We start from the raw sequence: 27,500 nt of genomic DNA on the forward strand, positions 1-27,500 counted from the left end.
CTCAGAGTCTGGCTGACCTTGGGGTTTGGCACCCCTCCCACAGAGAGCACAGAGGCAGGCCTACCCTTCAGAAACGCACTCAGCAGGCAGACAAACACACACACACACACACACACACACATACACACACAGACACACACGCACACACACACACACACACACACACACACACACACACACACACACACACACACACACACACACACACACACAGGGAAGGAGAGGAGGAGAGGAGAGGAGAGGAGGAGAAAAGAGATAGATAGGAGAAAAGAGAGGAGGAGAGAAGAGATGAAAAGGGGAGAGGAGAGGAGAAGAGAGACGAATAGGGGAAAAGAGGAGAGAGGAGATGAAAAGGGGAGAGGAGAGGAGGGGAGGAGGGGAGGAGAAGAGAGATGAACTGGAGAAAGGAGAGGAAGAGAGGAGAGGAGAGCCGCACGTCAAAAGAGCACATAGCGTGCAGAGGAGTCAGTGTGTGGCACGGCCAGTGTGTGTGTGTTTACACTGGACTGCGTGTGAGACAGTGAGTGAATATGTGTGTTTAGTGTGTGTCAGTGTGTGTGTGCATGTGTGTGCACTCAGAGTCCACGTTGAACTCCTCAAAAAAGACACACTCCTCAACTCATCCCAAGCTCGCAATCTCGGGAGAGGAGAGACTCACCACAGGAGGAGGTGAGGAGGGGAGTAAAGGGTTAACGCAGGAGGAGGTGAGGAGGTGAGGAGGAGAGTAAAGGGTTAACGCAGGAGGAGGTGATGAGGAGGAGAGTAAAGGGTTAAAGCAGGAGAAGGTGAGGAGGAGAGTAAAGGGTTAAAGCAGGAGGAGGTGAGGAGGGGAGTAAAGGGTTAAAGTAGGAGGAGATGAGGAGGTAAGGAGGAGAGTAAAGGGTTAAAGCAGGAGGTGAAGAGGAGAGTAAAGGGTTAAAGCAGGGGGAGGTGAGGAGGAGAGTAAAGGATTAAAGCAGGAGAAGGTGAGGAGGAGAGTAAAGGGTTAAAGCAGGAGGAGGTGAGGAGGAGAGTAAAGGGTTAACGCAGGAGGAGGTGAGGAGACTAAAGGGTTAAAGCAGGAGAAGGTGAGGAGGAGAGTAAAGGGTTAAAGCAGGAGGAGGTGAGGAGGAGAGTAAAGGGTTAAAGCAGGAGGAGGGGAGGAGGAGAGTAAAGGGTTAAAGCAGGAGGAGGTGAGGAGGGGAGGAGGAGAGTAAAGGGTTAAAGCAGGGGGAGGTGAGGAGAGTAAAGGGTTAAAGCAGGAGGTGAGGAGGTGAGGAGGAGAGTAAAGGGTTAAAGCAGGAGGAGGTGAGGAGGAGAGTAAAGGGTTAACGCAGGAGGAGGTGAGGAGGAGAGTAAAGGGTTAAAGCAGGAGGAGGTGAGGAGGAGAGTAAAGGGTTAAAGCAGGAGGAGGTGAGGAGAGTAAAGGGTTAACGCAGGAGGTGAGGAGGAGAGTAAAGGGTTAAAGGAGGAGGTGAGGAAAGTAAAGGGTTAACGCAGGAGGAGGTGAGGAGAGTAAAGGGTTAACGCAGGAGAACTCCACAGGAGGAGGTGAGGAGGAGAGTAAAGGGTTAAAGCAGGAGGTGAAGAGGAGAGTAAAGGGTTAAAGCAGGGGGAGGTGAGGAGGAGAGTAAAGAGTTAAAGCAGGAGGAGGTGAGGAGAGTAAAGGGTTAAAGCAGGAGGAGGTGAGGAGGAGAGTAAAGGGTTAAAGCAGGGGGAGGTGAGGAGAGTAAAGGGTTAAAGCAGGAGGTGAGGAGGAGAGTAAAGGGTTAACACAGGAGGAGGTGAGGAAAGTAAAGGGTTAACGCAGGAGCACTCCACAGGAGGAGGTGAGGAAGAGAGTAAAGGGTTCACACAGGAGGAGGTGAAGAGGAGAGTAAAGGGTTAAAGGAGGAGGTGAAGAGGAGAGTAAAGGGTTGACACAGGAGGAGGTGAGGAGAGTAAAGGGTTAACGCAGGAGGAGGTGAGGAGAGTAAAGGGTTAACGCAGGAGCACTCCACAGGAGGAGGTGAGGAAGAGAGTAAAGGGTTCACACAGGAGGAGGTGAAGAGGAGAGTAAAGGGTTAAAGGAGGAGGTGAAGAGGAGAGTAAAGGGTTGACACAGGAGGAGGTGAGGAGAGTAAAGGGTTAACGCAGGAGGAGGTGAGGAGAGTAAAGGGTTAACGCAGGAGCACTCCACAGGAGGAGGTGAGGAGAGTAAAGGGTTAACGCAGGAGGAGGTGAGGAGAGTAAAGGGTTAACGCAGGAGCACTCCACAGGAGGAGGTGAGGAGAGTAAAGGGTTAACGCAGGAGAACTCCACAGGAGGGCTGATAATCCAGCGCTGCTTCATGTGTGGGTAGAAATCCCATCCTGCCGCAGATTAGTGCAGTGCGGGTCAAACCATCCCATTTAGGCGTTTTAGATGAAAAGAGAAACACCCACACACACACACATGCATGCCCAAACCCTCCACAGTACAGGCTGTGTGTGTGTGTGTGTGTGTGTGTGTGTGTGTGTACTGTATGTGTGTGTGTGTGTGTGTGTGTGTGTAACAGGATCATATGGATTTAAAGGGAGGCAGCTGGTGTGTGTTTGTATGTGTGTATGTGCATGTGTGTGCATGTGTGTGCATGTGCATGTGTGTGCGTGTGTGTGTGTGTGTGTGTGTGTGTGTGCTTGCGTAACTGTGTAACAGGACCACAGGATTTAAGGGTAGGCTGCTTGTGTGTGTGTGTGTGTGCAGGGACACATGGATTTGAGGGGAGGACGCACATTAACACGACTGGCTGGCTGCCCAGTCCTCTTCTAGAATAGAATAGAATAGAATGTATACTTTTTTGATCCCGTGAGGGAAATTCAGTTCTCTGCATTTAACCCAATTTAACCGAATTAGTGAACACACAGCACACAGTGAACACACAGTGAGGTGAATCACACAACCCAGAGCAGTGAGCTGCCTGCCCAACCAGCGGCGCTCGGGGAGCAGTGAGGGGTTAGGTGCCTTGCTCAAGGGCACTTCAACCATGGTGGACTGGTCGGGGATCCAACCGGCAACCCTCCGGTTACAAGCCCGGTGCGCTAACCAGTACACCACGGCTGCCCACAACCAGAACACCAGGCTTTGGCAGTGGGCTCAAACTGGAGGTCCAGTGTCGTCCTACAGCAGCGGTCAGCTAGCAGGTGATACTGGTGTATCAGCTGGTCTGAGTGCTACATGTTGGTTGAGGGTCAAATGAGCAGTCCCTGAAAGTTTGAGCTGGTTTGAGTGCTAGGCTACGTGTTGGTTGACGGTCATATTAGCGGTCCGTGTGAGTTAGCAGGTGGTCCTAGCGTTTGAGCTGGTTTGAGTGCTAGGCTACGTGTTGGTTGACGGTCATATTAGCGGTCTGTGTGAGTTAGCAGGTGGTCCTAGCGTTTGAGCTGGTTTGAGTGCTAGGCTACGTGTTGGTTGACGGTCATATTAGCGGTCTGTGTGAGTTAGCAGGTGGTCCTAGCGTTTGAGCTGGTTTGAGTGCTAGGCTACGTGTTGGTTGACGGTCATATTAGCGGTCTGTGTGAGTTAGCAGGTGGTCCTAGCGTTTGAGCTGGTTTGAGTGCTAGGCTACGTGTTGGTTGACGGTCATATTAGCGGTCTGTGTGAGTTAGCAGGTGGTCCTAGCGTTTGAGCTGGTTTGAGTGCTAGGCTACGTGTTGGTTGACGGTCATATTAGTGGTCCGTGTGAGTTAGCAGGTGGTCCTAGCGTTCTAACTGGTTTGAGTGCTAGGCTACGTGTTGGTTGACGGTCATATTAGCGGTCTGTGTGAGTTAGCAGGTGGTCCTAGCGTTTGAGCTGGTTTGAGTGCTAGGCTACGTGTTGGTTGAAGGTCATATTAGCGGTCCGTGTGAGTTAGCAGGTGGTCCTAGCGTTTGAGCTGGTTTGAGTGCTAGGCTACGTGTTGGTTGACGGTCATATTAGCGGTCCGTGTGAGTTAGCAGGTGGTCCTAGCGTTTGAGCTGGTTTGAGTGCTAGGCTACGTGTTGGTTGACGGTCATATTAGCGGTCTGTGTGAGTTAGCAGGTGGTCCTAGCGTTTGAGCTGGTTTGAGTGCTAGGCTACGTGTTGGTTGACGGTCATATTAGCGGTCTGTGTGAGTTAGCAGGTGGTCCTAGCGTTTGAGCTGGTTTGAGTGCTAGGCTACGTGTTGGTTGAAGGTCATGTGAGGCTTTACAAGTTCATGGCAGCCAATGTCTTAGCTCTGCACCATCACACTAGCTTGTGACAGGTTGAGAAATGACACAGACCTTGCACACGCGTCTGATATAGGCTCTGCATGTCATTCTCACCCTGGGAGACACGACAAGCTGTCAATCACAGTGGATGAGTGTGTGGGGGCTCTGCATTGCCACGTCAATCAGGAGGGATGTGTGTGTGTGTGTGTGTGTGTGTGTGTATGGGGTGCTGTGTTGCCATCATAGTGTTACATTAGCTGTTAGCACAACAAAGATCACGCCAGACTCTCCTGCAGGGTCTGATGAATCATGGACCAGCTCGAAGCTGCTGATTCAGTAAAACACACACACACACACACACACACACACATACGCACACACACACACACACACACCTGACCCGGGGAGGTGGGTGTGTTGACGATTTGCATGTTGTGCGGAGCTTGACCTGCGCTGCGCAATGGATTATGGGATATCTGAGGGCAAAAAAGATGCATCGATGCACGCTTGGAAATCACGCCAAACGAAGTACCCAACTAGTGAGAGCGCTTGACTTTCGGACAGTCTATTCTGACGTAACTTCCGGAAAATACACACTGCCCAGCGTGCACGCTTGACTTCTGAACATATCCAGAAAGACACGGCGAAGCGGAGGGAGGGAGGAGAAACGGAGGAGAGGAAGGAGGGAGGAGAGATGGAGGAGGGGAAGGAGGGAGGAGGGAGGAGGGGAGGGAGGGAGGAGAGATGGAGGAGGAGAAGAGGGAGGAGAGATGGAGGAGGAGAAGAGGGAGGAGAGATGGAGGAGGGGAAGGAGAGAGGAGAGATGGAGGAGGGGAAGGAGGGAGGAGAGATGGAGGAGGGGAAGGAGGGAGGAGAGATGGAGGAGGGGAGGGAGGGAGGAGGGGAAGGAGGGAGGAGAGAAGGAGGAGGGGAGGGAGGAGAGATGGAGGAAGGGAAGGAGGGAGGAGAGAAGGAGGAGGGGAGGGAGGAGAGATGGCAGACAGACCGAGCTGATGAAACAGAAGAGCTTCACTCACCACTGCTGGACCTCCTTCTCCGTAACTGTGGAGAAGCACAGAACATGATCAATGCAAAGAGAGAGCACTGAGAGAATGACTGGGAAACGCAAATACTGCACATATACACCACCTTTCTACTGAAGTGTTACATTAAACAATGAACGTGCTTTTTCAACACACTATGTATCCAAAGGAAAAAAGAGAGAATAAGAGAAAGGAAATAAGAAATAAGAGAAAGGAAAAGCAGAGAAACAGAGAAACAGTGGAGTGGAGTAGGAGAGAGTGCTTTGGGTAACCAAAAGGCCTAGAGAGTGCAGTGGAGTAATGGAGAGAGTGCTCTGGGTAACCCAGAGGCCTAGAGAGTGCAGTGGAGTAATGGAGAGAGGGCTCTGTGTAACCAAAGGGCCTAGAGAGTGCAGTGGAGTAATGGAGAGAGGGCTCTGTGTAACCAAAGGGCCTAGAGAGTGCAGTGGAGTAATGGAGAGAGGGCTCTGTGTAACCAAAGGGCCTAGAGAGTGCAGTGGAGTAATGGAGAGAGGGCTCTGTGTAACCAAAGGGCCTAGAGAGTGCAGTGGAGTAATGGAGAGAGGGCTCTGTGTAACCAAAGGGCCTAGAGAGTGCAGTGGAGTAATGGAGAGAGGGCTCTGTGTAACCAAAGGGCCTAGAGAGTGCAGTGGAGTAATGGAGAGAGGGCTCTGTGTAACCAAAGGGCCTAGAGAGTGCAGTGGAGTAATGGAGAGAGGGCTCTGTGTAACCAAAGGGCCTAGAGAGTGCAGTGGAGTAATGGAGAGAGTGCTCTGTGTAACCAAAGGGCCTAGAGAGTGCAGTGGAGTAATGGAGAGAGGGCTCTGTGTAACCAAAGGGCCTAGAGAGTGCAGTGGAGTAATGGAGAGAGGGCTCTGTGTAACCAAAGGGCCTAGAGAGTGCAGTGGAGTAATGGAGAGAGGGCTCTGTGTAACCAAAGGGCCTAGAGAGTGCAGTGGAGTAATGGAGAGAGGGCTCTGTGTAACCAAAGGGCCTAGAGAGTGTTCTCGGTTGGGAGGAACACCATCATCATTACACACAGGAAGCTGAGAGAGCGAGCCTCGTTCATTACACGCAGGAAGCTGAGAGAGTGAGCCTCATTCATCAGCGTCTCCAGTAAGCCCGTGGCGTGATTAGGAGATCACTCAAGAGTCCTCAGCCCTCTGAATCAGGACACACTGGCCAGCACTATTCATTACAGTAACTACAGGCCCCAGATCAGGGGATAGAGAGGACAGAGAGAGGGAGAGTAATGAAGTGGGAGCACTTCAGATAAAGACACACAGAGGAACAAAGGCCCGATCTGCAGTAGCACTCCACTGGCACACACACCACACACCAGTCCCACTGGCCTGGCTGCACACACACTTTAATCACACACATCTCGTCTCAGATCAGATGGACACACACTTTAAGCACACACATCTCGTCTCAGATCAGATGGACACACACTTTAAGCACACACATCTCGTCTCAGATCAGATGGACACACACTTTAAGCACACACATCTCGTCTCAGATCAGATGGACACACACTTTAAGCACACACATCTCGTCTCAGATCAGATGGACACACACTTTAACCACGGCCATCTCGTCTCAGATCAGATGGACACACACTTCGTCTCAGATGCACACACACTTTCACTGCCGTCTCCCAGTGTCAGACGGACACAAACTTTCAGTGCCGCCTTCTAGAGTCAGATTGGATACACACATCTCACCTCAGATGGACACACACTTTCACCGCCATCTAGTCTCAGATGGACACACACACTCCAAGACAGAGAGGCGAGAGGAGAGAAGAGGGAGAATGGAGAGAAGAGAGAAGAGAGAGGAGAGAGGCAAGAGAGAGAGAGAGAGGTTACGGTGAGAGAGACAAATGAAGGGAGGAGAGGGAGGGAGATGAAAGTGGAGAGGGAGGATAGGGAGAGAGAAAGATGAAGAGACAGAGAGAAAAAGGTGAAGAGAGAGAGAGAAAGGTGAAAATAGAGAAGAGAGGTGAGAGAGGGGAGAGATGAGCAGTTGACCGGTAGGCCATAGGGGCACAGCACAGCACAGCACTCTCTGGTGTTCTGGATGTGTGTGTGTGTGTGTGTGTGTGTGTGTGTGTGTGTGTGTGTGTGTGTGTGTGTGTGTGTGTGTGTGTGTGTGTGTGTGTGTGTGTGTATGTGGATGTGAGAATCAGAGCGCTACCATCCCGCGGTGTCCCACTTATATCAGTTTGGATATAAGTGGGACTTATACCCACACACACAGAGAGCCTGCTTCGTGATGCTGTGCTGTTTAAACGGATCACGCCGCACCCAGCCCAGCCTGGCCGGTAATGCTATACTGTCGCATTAGGTCCGCCCGCCATAAGCACTTCTCCCTCCATTTGGGAACGGAAAAGTGCTTTTCTGTGGGAAAAGGCGGGCGGAGGTGATTGGATTTCACTTAAGGGGGAAAACAGCATTTCCTGTGAGGACCAATCACGCGTGGTCCTCCATGAGTCACATTCATGCTGTTTCTGACAGGCCCTGGAGTCATGGCAACCACCGTTATTCTATCAACGCACGGCCCCTAGACCATTTCATCGCCATCGCTAACGCTGCCTACCACTAGTGCTGCCGCGATTAATCGACATAATCGAACTAATCGATTATGAAAATTAGTCGATGCCATTTTTTTTAGTCGACTAATCATTTCACTACTGACCCCCTATTTATTTTTGGTCTCCCGTCTCTAACGGCTGTAATGTTATTCATTCTGTTATTAACTCTACAAAAGTAGGCTGATATTGATATGAGCATATCTATATCTATGGCTATATGTCATGTTTTGGCCCTTCAGTTGAGTTAAAAATAAAATGGACACAACAAAATAACGAAAACTTGATTTTTTTAAAGAAAAATAGTCGTTTAGATTAGTCGACTAATCGAAAAATTAGTCGAAAGATTAATCGTTAGAAAATTAGTCGTTAGTGGCAGCACTACCTACCACACACACTGTTTCAGCGAGCGTCCTCCCTGAGTCTGACGTGAGACACACACTCACCACACTGTGTGTGTTGGAGAGTTTCAGCCAGTGTCCACTTCCCCCCCGACCCTCACCACCCAAATCACACTGGCTTTATAAGGTTTTGTCAAAACTGAGTTATTGACATATCTTATTTCTATGACAAGTTCGAAAGATGAGGTGAGGTGTTTCTTGAAGTTGTATGCATTTTTGGACATCATAGCTAAAGAGTCGTGTTCCACACATCAACACAACTCTGTGGAACTGTACAACTTTGAAGCTGAATATCTCAGAACTACTCTGTTAGAACCCTACAATTCTAAGGGGACGTGGCAGGTACAGGTGGACTTTCACACAGGGCAACGTCCAGCTGAAAAGCTGCTCTGCCATCTCCACACCATGGCGGCTTGAGCAGGTTGTGAGTGTCCCTTAAGCGGCCCCCTCCTGTCTGGGACAGCTGGGATGGCCCACATAGGCACACACAGATCCTCTCCCCCTCTCTGCCTCCACAACACACACACACACACACACACACACACACACACACACACACACACACACACACACACACACACACAGACACAGACACACACGCACGCACGCACACGCCAGGACAGCAGGCCTCAGTGTGTGTTAAATCAGCCTGCGTCCTGCAGAGATCTGCTCTAGTCTTCGTGAGGTAGCCTAAAACTCGTCTCGGCTGGCTTTTGGAGACCTGGCTGGCAACAGACTTGTAAAATAACGACAGTGTATTTACTCATCAGGCTGTCTTGAGGCTGCTATTTTCAGATGCAGACACTAAAGGCGGTAGATGAATTGAATGATCTTACATCGTCAATGACGACCCTGCTTCAGTAGAAACTCAGTTTCCATGGCAAACATAAATATAGCTCTCTGTCTCCAGAAATACACCACCCCACACCCATTCCACTCATGTAGGTGTGTGTGTCTGTGTGTGTCTGTCTGTGTGTGTCCATGTGTGTCCGTGCATGTGTGTGCCTGTGTGAGTGTGTGTACTGTATGTGTGTGTGGGGAGTGTCTGTCCGGTTCCGTGTGTGTGTCCGTGTGTGAGTGTGTATGTGCGTGCCTGTGTGCACGTGTGTGTGCCTGTGTGTGTGTGTGACTGTGTATGCATATGTGTGTGACTGTGTGTGTGTGTGTGTGTGTGTGTGTGTGTGTGTGTGTGTGTGTGTGTGTGTATGCGTGTGTGTGACTGAGTGTGTGTATGTGTGTGTGTGTGACTGTGTGTGACTGTGTGCCTGTGTGTGTATACCATGTGTGTGTGTGTGTGTGTGTGTGTGTGTGTGTCAATGCAACTCCTGGCAGTGTCATTAACCTTCATGAAATATGGATGTGGCTATGATGAGCAGCAGGGTGCCCTGGCCCATGCTACTGTACGCTGCTGTGGCGCTCAGCTCAGCTCAGATCTACTGTGACTGTGCTGCACAGGGACACTGCACTAGTCATACACTCTAGTCTATAGTACACACACACACACACACACACACACTCATAGACACACTCATGGACTCATGCACACGCTCACGGACACACGGAAAAAACCCAAACCCAAACCCAAACACACACGTACACACACACACACTTACAGACTTCTTGACTGACCTAAAGCAAACCAACATTATCCTTATTGACATCTTCTGAGTCCTATGAGACAACACACCGCACTCACTCTCAATGAAACCAGCATCCAGTGCACTCTCACACACACACACACACACACGCACACACACTACCTCTGGTTGTAACACATTCATGCCCTGCCCTTGGTTCTAGCTTACTCATCCCCTTCCTCTTAATGTTCCTATGGAAGGCCCACAAGAGAGGTCTTCACTGTAGCCCAGCTAGCACATGTGACATCGGTGGACTGGGACTTACGTAAGCCCAAATGACCAACACTCAGCAGGGAGAGAGAGAGAGAGGGGGGGGGTAGAGAGAGGGAGAGAATGAGAGAGGGAACGAGAGAGAGAGAGAGGGAGAGAGAGAGAGAGAGATACACTCATTCTCCTGGCTGGCCAGAGAGACAGCATGGTACAGGGAGAGGTCAGAGCGGTCAGACTGGTCCAGGCTTCAGCCCAGACACGGCTTAATTGGCCTCCATCTCCACAGAGAGCGCTGGCTTCCACTGGCACTGCGGCGCACATGCAATCAGCTCCTATTTCATAACTATTTCATAACTATTTCATAACTATTTCATAACGCAGTCGTGATGCCCAACAAAGGAGCGCGGAGCCATTACACACACGGGGACAAGTCAAGAGCCCAGCAATTTGGGGCGGAACAAAAAGTACAAGATAAAGACTAAGTGAGTGAGAGAGTGTGTGTGTGTGTGTGTGTGTGTGTGTGTGTGTGTGTGTGTGTGTGTGTGTGCGTGTGTGTGTGTGTGTCCATGTGGGAGTGAGTGAATAAGTGTGTGTGTGTGTGTGTGTTTGTATCCATGTGGGAGTGAGTGAATAAGTGTGTGTGTGTGTGTGTGTGTGTGTGTGTGAGAGAGAGGGGTTGGAGCCTGAGCCTTTGTCCAGTGGCCTTACTGGTTACACCATCCTGCCTACACTTTAAAGGGGCACTTCACTCATTTGCATTAAGCTGTGTATCGTAAACCCAGCCATGCTTTTGAATGGTCACGCTTCCTTCTTTCAATGATGTAAAAATCGTCATTTTGCGTCATTGAAAGCAGGAAGTCTAATATCTTCATCGAGGGGGTGAGACTACAAACACTCCTTCCTAAGTTGTCCAGGGGGTGGGACCCACTCACGCTACAGACCTATCACAGAGCAGTGGGTGGGACTTCACTTGCACAAACTAAAACCAATATCCGCCATCTTTATTTTAAGCTAAGCTAACAGGCTAGGCCCCTGGTCTGCAGAGAAAGCTGATAAGTAACTACGATGGTGGATGGTAATTTTGAAACTGATATGGCAAATGGGAATTCAGAAGATATTGGTACAGCAGCGACAAAAGCACGGAATTCTGGCAGTTGTTGGCTTTCATGCATGTGAGTCAAATGCTCCTTTAAGAACAGGCGGCCCATGCTGAAGATGATGATGCACATCAGACACCTCCATCATTATGCAATCATGGCGGCAATTCAGCCCTAACACACCCTTACAGGCAGCATGGCCGCAAACATTAAGCACTAGCGTCGACTATTACGGCAGGCCATTCAGTCCTACATGAAGGCATTCCCACGGTTAGTGATTATGGACCACACCGTCAAACCAGCAGCGCTGGAGAAGCCCAGCTTCAGAGAGCAGAAGACCAACTATGTATCGGACCTGCTCTACCTGTGCACTTCACACAGCTGATCTCACCAATTAGCTGCTCTGCCCGGCTGAGGAGTTGAGCTAAATAGAATCCGCTGGTTTAAGTGAGTGGTTGGCAGTTGGCACAGATGTGTGGTAGGACTTTTACTCTGTGAAGCTGGACTTTTCCGCCTCTGCAAACCAGCGGCTCTCTCTCTCTCTCTGTAGTCAGAGGCAGACTTCCACTCCACTCAGCTCTGCAGCGCCGGGCTGGGCTGCATACATGCGCGTAATCTGGGGTTAGAGAATCTGAGAGGGCTTAAGAAGGCAAACCCCTGGAATGTGATTAAGGGACTAATTAGCTTCGCTCTTACTGGGCCACGGAGGCAACATCAGGAACAGACAGAGAGAAGAGGCAAGTGGATGCTCTTATATATATGTAGATAAACTAGATATATAAAGAGACGCAGACACACACAGAGAGAATAACACACCATCGGAGAAGCAGAGGAGAGGAAAGAGCGAGTGAGAGAGAAAAGAGAAGTGGAGGAGAGTAAAGAGCGAGTGAGAGAGAAAAGAGACGGATGAAAGTAAAGAGCGAGAGAGAGAGAAAAGAGACGGAGGAAAGTAAAGAGTGAGTGAGAGAGAAAAGAGAGACGGAGGAAAGTAAAGAGTGAGCGAGAGAGAAAAGAGAGACGTGCGAAAGCACAGCTGAGGGGTTGGGAGTTGAGAGAAACAGCGGGACATGGTGGAGTGAGAGAAATCTCCTGCCACCCCCCGGCGCTGGACTGAACCCATCAAGCTGTAATTAAACATTTCCCTTCCGACGAGCCCCAATAATTAGCACGAGGCTCCAGAGGGCTACGGAGGGCCACGGAGGGCGAACCCCAGTAATTAGCACGAGGCTCCAGAGGGCTACGGCGGGCCACGGAGGGCGAACCCCAGTAATTAGCACGAGGCTCCAGAGGGCTCCAGAGGGCTACGGCGGGCCGCGGAGGGCGAGCCCAGCAGAGTGCTGCGCTGAGGGCCAGTGACAGCAGCCTCCGGCCCCACACAGCACAGCAGGGGCCATCCTGCCCTGCTCCCAACTCTACACTCAAGCTCTTTCTCTCCCTCTTCCTCTCTCTCTGTAGCTCCCTCTCTTTCTCTCTCTTGTTAACTCACACATAAGGCTTTCCCTCTCTCTCTCTGTCTCTCATTCCCTCTCGCTAACTCTAAGGCTTTCTCTCTCTCTCTCTCTCATTCCCTCTCGCTAACTCACACATAAGGCTTTCCCTCTCTCTCTCTCTCTCTCTCTCTCTCTCATTCTCTCTTGCTAACTCACACATAAGGCTTTACCTCTTGGTATGGGTGCCTTTTAAGACTATGAACTGTATGTTTGTGTTTCTATTCCTTTTTGATGTTGTATGTCTTACTGTTGGGCCTAGAGCCTGTAATAAAGTTTATATATATATATATCCTCTCTCTCTCTCTCTCTCTCTCTCATTCCCTCTTGCTAACTCACACATAAGGCTTTCCCTCTCTCTCTCTCTCAATCCCTCTCTCTCTTTAATTCCCTCTTGCTTTCTCATTCCTGTCTGTCTGTGTGTCTGTGTCTCTGCCTTGCTCTGAACACAGTTATTAGCCCACCAGCCAGCTGCCCACAACTGCCCCAGCAGGGCCAAAGGGGCGGAACGTTTCCATTCAGGGCTGTGATTGACAGGGGAAGGCCACGCCCTCAGCTAGAGCTAGAGCGCTGGGAGCTCAGTCCTCCAGTACACACTGCTACAGTATAAACCACATCAGTGTGTGCACTCTATAATGCCACGATGGCTGTTAGCAGTCCGGCTACACTCATCTGAACCACTCAACTGTAATTGTATTGATTAAACAGAGAAGTTGAGGAATGTAGGTTACCCTAATTTCCCAACTATTAGCCGCAGCCAGAGCGGTAGATAAAACAGAGTGGCGACACTCCCATAGACTTCCATAGGAAAAAATGGCAGCGCTTTTTCCAGGCTATTTCCTCGTTATGGGGCTTTTGGAACTGTTTACAGCCAATCTCTTGGTCAGTAGTCAATGAATTAATTGATTACACCTTTCAGCATCAGAAGTACATCCCACCCTCCTGCGATTCAGCCATTCAGCACAGGTTTTTTTGGAACTTTTGATCATGGCGGCAACATCAAAGAGTGTCGCAACTCTCTCTATCTATGGCTCTGGCCGCAGCTTATACACTGCAAAATTTCTTCAGCTATGAGGTGAATGCACGGGGGCTGGTTAATATGGTATTGATATGGTTTTGTTTCTTTTAACTTGCATAAAACACTGCCCTGCGGTTTACGCACAATGCGGCTATTACACAGGAAATGACGGTTAAACTGGCCGACACATCTGGTGCCGCACGGCCGAGTCGCTTGCGGAGAGATTCCTGTCTGTGTCTGTGGTCCCCCCGTCCTCCTCCGTGTTCCAGCGACAAGCCTACCGCACGCCATATGTGTTTACTCTGCCTCCATGGCAACCAGCTCAGGACTGGCAGCTGACGAGCCAACTCGGCTATTTCTGGGCAACCACCGGCTTGATTGGCCGCGTGGAGAGCAGGCGCTCTGCATATTCATGTTCATCAGAGCAGCCGCTCGCCGTGAAGGCTCCTCGGAACTCTGATTAGAGAGGGCGACACGTGACGCGGCTGCTGATCACCAGGTGTTTGGACTCAGAGTTCTGCTTCTCTCGCCACAAACACAGTGCTCCGTCTAAGTGCATTTGTGTGCTGTTTCCATAGTGGTGTTTTCACACACTATGCTCTTCTTTCAGCCTACAAACACACTGAGGATTAATTAGCAATAACACCTAAGGCTCAAAATCTTGGTCTTGCTCACCAATCTATGTCCACCAACATATCCAGTACGTTCACCAATCCATCCAGTATGTTCACCAACTATGACCTAATTTGATAGTTGACAACTAATTGATTAATTGTTGTAGCCCAGTCCACAGTCACTGCTCTCTGTTCTGAATGAAGCAAAGCCGTGTCTCAATGGGAGTGTGTATATAATCTAGCTGTGCAGTAATCTAGCTGTGCAGTCAGTGGTATATAATCTAGCTGTGCAGTGCTATGTTTACATGAATCTAGCTGTGCAGTGCTATGTTTACATGAATCTAGCTGTGCAGTGCTATGTATACATGAATCTAGCTGTGCAGTGCTATGTATACATGAACCTAGCTGTGCAGTGCCATGTTTACATGAATCTAGCTGTGCAGTGCTATGTATACATGAATCTAGCTGTGCAGTGCTATGTTTACATGAATCTGTGCAGTGCTATGTATACATGAATCTAGCTGTGCAGTGCTATGTTTACATGAATCTGTGCAGTGCTATGTATACATGAATCTAGCTGTGCAGTGCCATGTATACATGAACCTAGCTGTGCAGTGCTATGTATACATGAATCTAGCTGTGCAGTGCCATGTATACATGAATCTAGCTGTGCAGTGCTATGTATACATGAATCTAGCTGTGCAGTGCTATGTATACATGAAGCTAACTGTGCAGTGCTATGTATGAACCTAGCTGTGCAGTGCTATGCATACATGAACCTAGCTGTGCAGTGCTATGTATACATGAATCTAGCTGTGCAGTGCTATGAACCTAACTGTGCAGTGAATCTAACTGTGCAGGCCATACATGAATCTAACTCTTGGGTTATGCATGTATGAGTCCAACTCTTGGGCTATGCATGTATGAATTTAACTATGAAGACTATGCACATGAATTTAACTGTGCAGACTATACATGTATGATTCTAACTCTTGGGCTTTGCATGCATGAATCTAACTGTGCAGACTGTGAATCTACCAATGCAGGCAATGCATACAGTACATGAATCTAACTGTGCAGACTGCATTTATGAATCTAACAATGCAGGCAATGCATACATGAATCCAGTGATGGGCAAGCTACTTAGAAAATGTAGTGAGCTAAGCTACCAGCTACTCTGTATTAAATGAAGCTTAGCTACACAAAAGCTACCTAAAGACAAAATGTAGCAAGCTAAGTTACATAAATTTCACAAAAGTAGCTTACTACATCAGAAGCTACTTTGTAATTTGCAAAACAATGAACATAAACCAATAAAGTGAACTTCTTCATGACATGTCAGTGATATGGCAATGACCCAGCCAACATAATTCAGCATACAAGATACAGTAACTTAATTATCTTGGTGTACACAGGTGGGCTATAACATATGTTCATTTCAAAAACAATAACCAAAATCAATTTGAGAAAAACAGGCTCCATGTAGTGAAAGGAAGGTAGGGCCTATACTGAGTGAGTGTGCATATGTGGTCCAAATTAGATTTGCCCATTTCTTAAGTTTGCAGGATAAACTTAAGCTCTTAACTCTATATTCTAAGTACTTCATTGTTGGGTGGGTTTTCGCCTCTATAAGCTTCTACTCCCAGTTTCATTCCACTTGGCTGAAATGTTGATGCTACGTTTAAAAGTACAATTAGGCCTACCCATTCAGTTTATTTTTACCACAAGCAATATTAAACTTGTGAGCTCCACAAATGCTCTGGAAAATGTAGCCTCTGTAAAAGCTACAGCACTACATGGTCAAAAAAACAGCTAAGCTACTGAAAAGCTATCTGCTTCAGAAAATAGCTACACTACCACCAAGCTACTGAGAAATGTAGCTAAGCTAGTAGCTTCGCTACAAGTAGTGAAGCTACTGCCCATCACTGCATGAATCTAACTGTGCAGACTGCATATGAATCTAACTGTGCAGACTGCATATATAAATCTAACAATGCAGGCAATGCATACATGAATCTACCAATGCAGGCAATGCATACATGAATCTAACTGTGCACTGTGCATGAATCTAACTGTGCAGACTGCATGAATCTAACAATGCAGGCTAGTACGCATGGAGCCCCCTGAGGCCGAGACTCTTCTAATGTGATGTGGATCATGGGTCCCATCATGCACCACTGCCTTCATCAGCTGGACACGTTATTGTGCTGTATACTGTCCTGTACATCCTTACAGTTACCTCGTTTCGACCGCAGCAGTGCCGGTGCTGGTGCCGTGCCGGTGCCCAATCTCGAACTGGTTCTGCGTGTTTCGACCGAACAATGACAGGTGCTGGTGCCAAAAAGCCAGCACCGGCACGGCACCGTGAAATTGCTGGTCCCAGAGTTGGGGCCGTTACGTAATAAGGGTCGTGGCACCATGGCAACAGTAAATATAGTGAACTGTCATTTAAAAATGAGCATAGCACTCTAGAATCTTTTGTTAACACTACGGTATGACGTTAGCAAAAGCTGATGTTAAACTAAATTAGCCTACGTAAGCTAGCAGGCTAACGGTATAAAATAGTTTCACTGACAGCTAATATATCAGACCAGACGTTATTAGTGGGTACAACAATGGTATAACCAGATAGTAAATCGTTTATTTTCAATCTACTTTCAACAAATCCAAGCTAAATAACGTCACACAAATGACATTTCAACCGATTCAGCAGTCTTTACCGATATCGGCAGCCATGTTTGTTTTGTTTTCACACTCACAGCTGATTCAGACGTGCGTCGGCATAGTGACACTCCACTCTAGTAACATTCTGCTCCGTGCTGAACCCTATGGAAATGCGTGCCAGTGCTGGTGCCGGTGCTTTACCAGAACCAGCTCAACGTCAGCACCGGCACCAGCACCGGCACGGCCCTAATCGAAAAGAGGTAAGTAAGACACCACTGGACTCATTATTGTGCTGGACCGTCCTGTACATCCTTACAGTAAGACACCACTGCAAACTCCTCTGCATTCATCATGTGGATTCACCGCGTGGGCTATAAGATTATACCATATACAGTATGATAATGTGAGTGTGTGAATCTGGACACGGGTGGACAGTCGACGGGCTGGATTTGTCCTTCTGATACCCCGTATTCATTCAGCACAAAGCTGATTAAGGCTTTAGATATGCAACATGGGTGTTCCTGTTACCTGCTCTGCATGGTCACGCACACTCACACAACACGTAACGTGAGAGTGATGGGAAAGACATGGCAGTCAGAGTCAGCATCGGGCTGTGGACAGTAGCCCTGCCAAAGGCTGGTGGGGAGAGAGAGAGAGGGAGGATAGGGAGGGGAGGAAGGAAAGGAGAGATAGTGAGAGAGGGAGGAGAGAGGAGAGGGAGATGAGACAGGGGAGAGAGAAAGGTGGGCTACATGCAGAAGGTCTTCTTAAGACCGTTAGGGAGAGAGGGGAGAAGAGAGAGGGAGGGTGGGGGGGTAGGACATTTACAGTAGGTATTCCTAGGGCAAACGTAGAGAGAGAAATGATGTGTGTGTGTGTGTGTGTGTGTGTGAGAGAGAGAGAGAGAGAGAGCAAGAGAGAGAGAGAAATTGTGTGAGAGAGAGATTCCTGACAGTTGGTATTCCTGGGACAGTGACAGAGAACCAGTGAAAGAGGGCGCAAGGCAGAAAGACAGAGAGAAAGACAGAGAGAGAAAGACAGAGAGAGAGAGAAAGAAAGAGAGAGGCTACTTACAGTAGGTCTTCCTGGTGAGTTCCTCCACCACCTCTGGTTTCAGCTTGCTGTTGGACTTCCCCATGATCACTGCGTGTCCGTCTCCTCTTTGATGAATCAGTACACACGTGCAGAACCAAGCCCTGCCTGCTCCCTTGCCCAAACAAAGAGCACAGCTGTTAGCAGACCCGGTTCTGGTACCAAAGACAAATGGGCTCAGATCAGGCTGGCGCCAGTCAGCACTGATACCACAGAAGCCAAGATCCAGTCAGCGATGGCACTCTACAGCCAGAGTTCAAAGGTCACCCCTGTGGATGCGTCCGTATCAGCCCAGTCCAAAGCAGGGTCACCCCTGTGGATGCGTCCGTATCAGCCCAGTCCAAAGCAGGGTCACCCCTGTGGATCCGCCTGTATCAGGCAGCTCCTGCTTGGGTCACCACTGCCCTCCACTCCTCTCTTCTCCTCTCTGCTCCTTCGCTCCTCTCCTCTCCTCTCTTCCCCTCTCTGCTCCTTCGCTCCTCTCCTCTCCTCTCCTCTCTTCTCTTCTCTGGTCCTCTAGTCCCTCTCAGCGAGTGCTGAGCCGCTGGTCTGATGGCAGCAGTGTGTAGTGCAGGGCTCTCCTCTCCTCTCCTCTCCTCTCTGCTCCTCTCCTCTTTTCTCCTCTCTACTCCTCTCCTCTCTGCTCCTTAGGCTGTTGGAGCTGTTGGTGAAGCCAGTGCCAGAGCAGCAGGCAGCTGAATGCCTCTCGTCTCCTCTCTGCTCCTCTCCTCTCGTCTCTTCTTTTCTCTTCTTCCCTTCCTCCTGAGTGGGAGTTGGCAGCTCAGTCAAGCCTCAGCACTGAAGCCCTGCTAGATGAGGAGCCTTGTCTCTCCGCTTCATGTGTGTTTGTGCACGTGGATGAGACTGAGTCTGTGTGAGAGTGTGTGTGTGTGTGTGTGTGTGTGAGTGTGTATGTGTGTGTGTGTGTGTGTGCATGCGTGTTCACCCGCTCATGCACGACTGCCGCTCCTCTATCACGTCTCCCTCCTCCACCATCGCCAGTGTCTTTTTCTTTTTCTTTCACTCTCTCTCTCCCACACTCCCTCTCCCTCTCCTTCTCTCTCTCTCTCCCTGTGCGGCCGTGGGGGAATACTATTGGTGACTCTTGCCTGACAGTGCAGATGAGGTTTGCTGGTCAGCTGCGGTCAGCTCAGCCCGTGTGAGTAAAACTGGCCTCTCCGTCCTCAGCAGCCCCCGTCGCCAGCCCTGGCCTTGTGAGTCACCTCGCTTCCGTGTGAAGATGTCCAAACACACACACACACACACACACACACACACGCGCACACGAGTGCGTGTGTGTGGCTCAGGCCAGCCAGCCGGTGTGTGTGCTTAATGAACACTGTCTGACATAGAGAGATCCTTTCAGTCAGGACTGATCCAAACTGTGTGTGTGTGTGTGTGTATGTGTGTGTGTGTGTGTGTGTGTGTGTGAATTTTAAGATGTCAGTGTCATTCTTCTTGTTCTCCAGCCCTCTCTGGCACACGCTGCAGTGAGTATCTCTACTCCAGCTTGTCTCGGACACACACACACACACACACACACACACACACACACACACACACACACACAGATAATGGAGGCCCAGTCCCCAGGACGTGCTGGTCAGTGCGTCTGCCTCTCGGCGCCCAAACAGACTCGGGCGCGGCTGGGCTCCGCTCCTCGTTACGGGCCGTTTATCAGCGCTGTTCCTTCGTCCAATCCCGGCCCGGCCCGTTTGCCCCCTCAGTGCTGCGTCCCGGGGCGGTGAGAGCGTGCAGCGTGTAGCGTGCAGCGTGTGTGAGTGCGGAAGTGACCTCCAGAAAGCTGAGGAGAGAGAAACAGCAACAAGGTCAGGCCTGCACCCCAGGCAAAGAGCAGCGAGAGGAGAGGAGCTCCCTTAATCCTATGACCTCATCTCTATCTCTCCATCTCTCTATCTCTCCATCGCTCCATCTCTCGCCCTCTTGTTCCAGCGCTCTCTCGCTCCACTGCCCTCTCTTACATTCTCTCCCCTAGTTCTTCTCCTCTCCCTTCGATCCCTGCATCACTACATTTATATCTTTCAATCCCTCTTATCTCTCTCTTTCATCCCTCGTTCTCTTTATCGCTTTATCGCTTCACCCGTTCTGTTGCTCTATCCATCCTTCTCTGTGTCTGAGTACAGTGTGCTGTGCAGTGGGGCGTGTGAAATGCTGAGTTCTCATTCTCCACGCTAGAGAGGTCGAGCCCAACTGTGCCTTCGACTTTCAGCATTCTCCTCTCGGGCCAGCAGAGTAGCCCCCCCGTGTCACACACACACACACACACACACACACACACACACACAGCCTACACTTGCCAATGCTGCAGGAAGCCGATCAATAGTCCTCCCAACCGAGGGTACTATACCACACGACACCAGTAGCCTATCTACCCAATGGATCAAGGTTATTGTTGTTTAACTTCTCTCTTTTTTTTTTTATCAAGAAGGCTTGCTGCAAATCAGATTTACATAACAGGTTATCATGCATCAGTCAGGCAATGGACTGATGTAGCCTGTAAACAACTTGTTTTACAGTTAAGACATCATTCTATTACCGTGTGTAATGAAATATGCAAAAATAACTAAACTGAACTCCATACTATTCACTACTCCATCGTTATCACAGAGAACACACATACACCAGAGAAGAAACTCTAACTGGTTCACCAATTAGACACGAACAATATGTGAGCTCTTTTCCCCGTCTCAACTGCAGCAGCCAAGTCTGCAGCGTGAGTAGCTACAATTCCACACTTCAGCCCTACCACCGAATTCATGGTGGTAAACAAATAAACATACATACCCTCCCTCAACTGATCCTGTCGATAGCACTGAGAGAGATGCTCTGCAACTGCAAAACTCTGTCGGCTTCTTCGGCTCTTCTAAGGGTATTCGAGTCTGTGCAAGTCACTTGTGCCAAGCCTTTCTGCGTTTACATCACAGCGCAGTCAAATCATACAGATCTAAAATACTCACGGTCGACTAGCGCCGATAGTCACCAAGTTACGGAAACAAAAGCAACAGATATGCCCGACTGGTGCCGCGCTCCGCTGTGACAGACTGAGCGCAGGATGACAGCTGTCTGACAGCCGATGCGGTGGCGCAGCAGGTGATGACTGGACCTTACACTGCACTTATGTTTTGTTTTACAGTACAGCAAATCGCGAGTAAAAACATCACTACCAACAAAATGTCTGCAACAGGGTGATGTTGCGTCTTGCTACTCTGTAATTGCTTCTACTAAGTTACGAAGTTGCCCAGATGTAACCCAGATTTTCAGCATACGGAGGAATGAATGACGTGACTGTCCGGAAAAGTGGTGGATGGACTCAAGCTGTGTCTGATCTCACACAGATAATGAGCAATAGATGAGCTAACATTAGTATTAATTCAAGTCAACGACTAGCTGCTAGTGCTAGAACTATTATTCAGAATGGTAAAATTAACGCTAACCTTAACGTTAGCCAGCTAGCACTAACCAGTTAAGTTAACATAATATTTCGTTACAGCTACTAATTGTAGAAGGTAGCAAACAATGCTGTCTGGGTTTGTTTCGCTGTCATAGTCAGATTGAAACTGTTCACCTGTTTAAACAAGTTAGAGGCAGTTAATGCCAACAAAAACACACAGTTTCTGATCAAACACAGCTAACGTTACGTTGTCCTGTCTGGGCAACGTCAAGGCTGGCTATGGCACTTACAATAATACGCACGTGGAGCTTCAAACAAACCGTTTATACTTACTTTCACTATACTTTAAATGACACTGACCATACTATTTAACCGCCACTTCTTTTGTCTTGCTCAGAAAATGAAATTCAACGTTGCTGGTTTAAGAGAGGTCCTCTTTTTAGCCCCTTGTCCGCTAACGTTAGACCAGTTAACGTTTCCTACAAGACGTATCCTTAGCAACACAACTAACAGTAATGACTAACGTTAGTATGGCGACCGACCGGAGACTCCCAATGTCTCTGCCAGACACCTAGAACTACGTGTCAAACTCATTCAGCATCACACCAGACTTTTGTCAGAGAATCCATTTTCACACGAATCTATGAAAAGAAAATGTGTTAAGTGTAAAGATATATCTACCCTGTCTGTCGACTTCACGGAAACTGCCCGGACAGTAGGGGAGCGTCGTCGCTCGTCACCCCGGTATGATGTGATGACTGACTGGCTGGTTGGCGGCTCCTAGTCCTTTGCTGAATCCGTAGGCTACTGCTCTCTCTGCCCGCTGCTGCTACTGTGGCTTCATTCGGTTCTGTCCAGTTCACTTCCTGACCAACCATTTCAGACTCAATTTACAGGCTCCCTTTCCCTGAAAAAAATATGTGCAGTCACAACAATACCATTTTAAAGACTTCAAACCCCATCTAATATAGTCTAGAGTAGCCTAGCTAGCCTAAAATAAATAGGCTGGCAGGCTACTGCAACACAAAATAATTTAGGCTATTTATTTCTTGCCGATCTCAAGTCTCAAATTTCATGTAATATCCTATACATGATGCATGCATTGCAAACTCTTTCTATGTCACTCCTCCAACTTTACCCTATTACACGAATATCAACACCATCCTACCACACTCTGAAACCCAACTTATTAGGCTAGGCTACTTTTACTCCATATCATGCTGATGTTACAGTATATACTGTAATTGAAGACATTCTGTTGTTCCATAGCCAGTGGGAGGCCAGCTCAGCCCTCCTGCGATTGTTAGGGGGGGTGGATATGTGACATAATCCACCTGGTAGGCTAGGCCATAGTCTGGTTTAACATTGCAGAGGTTAAACAATAACAGTGATACGTTATTATTTAATAAAACATTCATAAACATATCCCAAATCTATATTATAAAAATGGTCTCTCTCTCTCTCTCTCTCTCTCTCTCTCTCTCTCTCTCTCTCTCTCTCTCTCTCTCTCTCTCTCTCTCTCTCTCTCCCTCCCTCCCTCTCTCTCTCTCCCTGTGTGTGTGTGTGTGTGTGTGTGACTGTGTGAGTCTAAGGACTAAAAAAGTCTATTAAACAGTTCCTGATAAATAACTGCAGGGTATACCTGATGAAAGAGATCTGCAGTGTCCTAACATGGGGAAGCGCAGGTCAAGAGGCCCATTCCACTTCTCCTCGCGGCTAATACAGCCCTAATTAGCCCTTGCACGAGGCCTCTTAGGCAGCCCGATGCCTCTCCTTTCATCTCTGTGCAGGTCTGAGGCTGCAGGCATGGCACCGACTCTGCTCTTCTGTTGAAGTAGCACCTGTGCTAAAACACTCAAATCAATGCATCTGGTTTGTCCAATGTAATTGCTATGTCCATACCAAATAAACATTAATAATAATAATAATTCTCATCAAAGGTCATAGGTCAAGGTCAGACGCTCCACCCTGACGCTCCCCGCCCAGATACGGATTTCCTCTGGCGTTCATCCGGCTCAGACCTGGGCCGGAATCAGCCAGCTCTTTCCAGTGACCTACATCTCGCACAGCTGTTATTAAAACAAATCCAACAGTAGTTTGGTTCTCAGAGTTCTCATTAGTTTGGTTCTTACAGTCTCTGCATCAGAGTTGGCGCTCATAGAATTCAGCCCCCCTGTGAATAGTGTCAGCCTTAATTACTGATTAATATGAGTTATTATAGGGTTATTACTGTGCTATCAACTGTGTTATCAACATTCACAAACACTCATGAGCCCCCATGTTCATGTCCCCAGAGTGTAGCGTTGTAGGCTACTGTAGCTCCCCGGCTCCCCTGAGGATGGGCCTCTACACAAGGGCCAGTGTCCTAACATGGCTCCCCTGAGGATGGGCCTCTACACAAGGGCCAGTGTCCTAACATGGCTCCCCTGAGGATGGGCCTCTACACAAGGGCCAGTGTCCTAACATGGCTCCCCTGAGGATGGGCCTCTACACAAGGGCCAGTGGGCTAACATGGCTCCCCTGAGGATGGGCCTCTACACAAGGGCTACAGTCTCCATCACTGCCCCACTCTGAAGGTGAATAGAATAGAATATATAGTTTTTTGATCCCTCCGGTCACAAGCCCGAAGCCCTAACCAGTACACCACGGCTGCCCACGTGCTGGTAATTTTACAGGTAATATTAGCTCACACAAACAAGCCACACACATGCCTCAGCACTGCGGATTCCTCTCAGTTCGCCGTCCTTTACAGAACCATGCAGTCCCGTCTGCTACAGACAACAGTGATGGTCTGCACAGGCTTCTGTTTTATTGACACATTTTCTGTTTTTTTCTGGAGGCAATTGCCTCCCTGCTGGTGCCATTTGTCTCTCAAAATCTGTCATGTTTACTCCATTAGCCACCTAACTAGCGCTGAGCCGCCATCATCTCAGTGATGCTAATCAGGATGGAAATGGAGTGGGCAGAGAAGAGAATGCTGCTGCCGCTGCTGCTCTAGCCGTCAGTTGATGCACACACATATGCACACTGTCCATGTGTACATTACAGGTATATAAGTGTATATTCACATCTCACATTCTGAATAGCATATGGAAAGCTTGAAAATTATATACATGTACATGAGGCTGGATATTCACTCTGAAACAAATCGCTTTAAATTCATCATGTTCTTTAAACATTTATTATTTTGGAGAGGAACTCTTATATTCTTAACACACTCATGCCCTTTCATCTGAGCTTCAAACATTTCTTTCAGCCAGGCAGCTGTTTACAGTACGTGCTTTTCTATGCTTGAGTGTGCTGCCACAGTCTTGTGTAAACAAACATAATTAGGTTTCAAGGTAAACATGCAGAGCGAAAGTGACAGTTTTCCAGCGCATGGGGAGGGGAGAGAACATTTCGGCTCTGTTTTCTGTTACTAAGAAGTGGAAAAACACGTTTTCTGATCAGAGGTGTTTTATACTAGCAGACTCCAGATGAAGATGGAAAATATGGTGAATATGGCGCGTGCTTTATGAGAATGGAGTCAGATAAAACCTCAGAGCGATGAGCAGCCGCTCTCAGACGGTGTCCCAGACAGACATACACACACACACGTGCGGCGCGCACACACACGCACACACATACACTCAGACAAGAGGGACAACACTTGTGTGTTCATCAGGGGTGGAAATGACGGTGTAACTAGCTGAAGGACAGCTGCAGTGCAGTAGATTTCTGGTGTCAATTCTGCGCCGCGTCTCTGGACTGTCATCTCATCAGCCCGTGTCATCTGCCTCCACACCCTCTATTCAGAACCCAGATCCACACGGGCCCACCCTCTATTCAGTACCCAGATCCACACAGGCCCGGCCCACCCTCTATTCAGTACCCAGATCCACACAGGCCCGGCCCACCCTCTATTCAGTACCCAGATCCACACAGGCCCGGCCCACCCTCTATTCAGTACCCAGATCCACACGGGCCCACCCTCTATTCAGAACCCAGATCCACACAGGCCCACCCTCTATTCAGTACCCAGATCCACACGGGCCCGGCCCACCCTCTATTCAGTACCCAGATCCACACAGGCCCGGCCCACCCTCTATTCCGATCCACACGGGTCCACCCTCTATTCAGTACCCAGATCCACACGGGCCCGGCCCACCCTCTATTCCGATCCACACGGGCCCACCCTCTATTCAGTACCCAGATCCACACGGGCCCGGCCCACCCTCTATTCAGTACCCAGATCCACACAGGCCCGGCCCACCCTCTATTCCGATCCACACGGGTCCACCCTCTATTCAGTACCCAGATCCACACAGGCCCGGCCCACCCTCTATTCAGTACCCAGATCCACACAGGCCCACCCTCTATTCAGTACCCAGATCCACACAGGCCCGGCCCACCCTCTATTCAGTACCCAGATCCACACAGGCCCGGCCCACCCTCTATTCCGATCCACACAGGCCCGGCCCACCCTCTATTCAGAACCCAGATCCACACGGGCCCGGCCCACCCTCTATTCAGTACCCAGATCCACACAGGCCCGGCCCGCCCTCTATTCAGTACCCAGATCCACACGGGCCCGGCCCACCCTCTATTCAGTACCCAGATCCACACAGGCCCACCCTCTATTCAGTACCCAGATCCACACAGGCCCGGCCCACCCTCTATTCAGTACCCAGATCCACACGGGCCCGGCCCACCCTCTATTCAGTACCCAGATCCACACAGGCCCGGCCCACCCTCTATTCAGAACCCAGATCCATAAGGGCCCACCCTCTATTCAGTACCCAGATCCATACGGGCCCACCCTCTATTCAGTACCCAGATCCACACAGGCCCACCCTCCGTTCAGTACCACCCAGATCCACACGGGTCCACCCTCTATTCAGTACCCAGATCCACACGGGTCCACCCTCTATTCAGTACCCAGATCCACACAGGCCCGGCCCACCCTCTATTCAGTACCCAGATCCACTCGGGCCCGGCCCACCCTCTATTCAGTACCCAGATCCACACAGGCCCGGCCCACCCTCTATTCAGTACCCAGATCCATAAGGGTCCACCCTCTATTCAGAACCCAGATCCATAAGGGTCCACCCTCTATTCAGAACCCAGATCCACACAGGCCCACCCTCTATTCAGTACCCAGATCCATAAGGGTCCACCCTCTATTCAGAACCCAGATCCACACAGGCCCACCCTCTATTCAGTACCCAGATCCACACAGGCCCGGCCCACCCTCTATTCAGTACCCAGATCCATAAGGGTCCACCCTCTATTCAGTACCCAGATCCACACAGGCCCGGCCCACCCTCTATTCCGATCCACACGGGCCCACCCTCTATTCAGTACCCAGATCCACACAGGCCCGAGCCAGCGTCGGGCAGCGCAGCATCTCGCCAGGCCTGGCCCTGTCCACTCCGATGTGGTCAGTGTGCCGATTGCTCTAATGGTCAAATTTGGGCAAGGGGCATACACATCCTACAGGTTAGAGATAGGTGCTGGACCCAAAGAGACTTTAATGAGCATGAATAAAAAAGTTTGCACGCTGGATCTCCAATGGAATCAATGTTTTTATCACCACAGCTGTAACGTTTCGGGTCAACTTGCCCTTCCTCAGACATGGAAGTGTGCGCAGACTTTTTTGTTCATGCTGCTTTAATGGCCAGGCCTGGTCCGGTTCGGTCCGGTGCAGTCAGTGTGCTGAGTGCTTTTATGGTCCGGTTCGGTCCAATATGGTCGGAGTGCTGAGTGTATGCTTTTATGGTCCGGTTCGGTCCAATATGGTCGGTGTGTTGAGTGCATGCTTTTATGGTCCGGTTCGGTCCAATATGGTCGGTGTGTTGAGTGCATGCTTTTATGGTCCGGTTCGGTCCAATATGGTCGGAGTGCTGAGTGCTTTTATGGTCCGGTTCGGTCCAATATGGTCGGAGTGCTGAGTGCTTTTATGGTCCGGTTCGGTCCAATATGGTCGGAGTGCTGAGTGCTTTTATGGTCCGGTTCGGTCCAATATGGTCGGTGTGCTGAGTGCTTTTATGGTCCGGTTCGGTCCAATATGGTCGGAGTGCTGAGTG

General features: G+C 49.5%; 1 protein-coding gene across 1 annotated transcript in view; it reads right to left on the reverse strand.

The window, feature by feature from the left end:
- The window catches only part of LOC134088426 (neuronal calcium sensor 1-like), a gene marked incomplete at its 3' end in the record, with an annotated part of 29,494 nt that extends 8,447 nt beyond the window's left edge, over positions 1-21,047 (reverse strand). The window contains 3 exon segments of the mRNA XM_062542388.1: positions 5,208-5,232; positions 18,006-18,138; positions 21,002-21,047. Coding sequence (XP_062398372.1) covers positions 5,208-5,232; positions 18,006-18,069 — 89 coding nt within the window.
- Positions 21,048-27,500: the final 6,453 nt, after the last annotated feature.

This window comes from Sardina pilchardus, chromosome 8 (genome assembly GCF_963854185.1).
Source record: "Sardina pilchardus chromosome 8, fSarPil1.1, whole genome shotgun sequence".
Lineage (NCBI taxonomy): Eukaryota > Metazoa > Chordata > Actinopteri > Clupeiformes > Clupeidae > Sardina > Sardina pilchardus.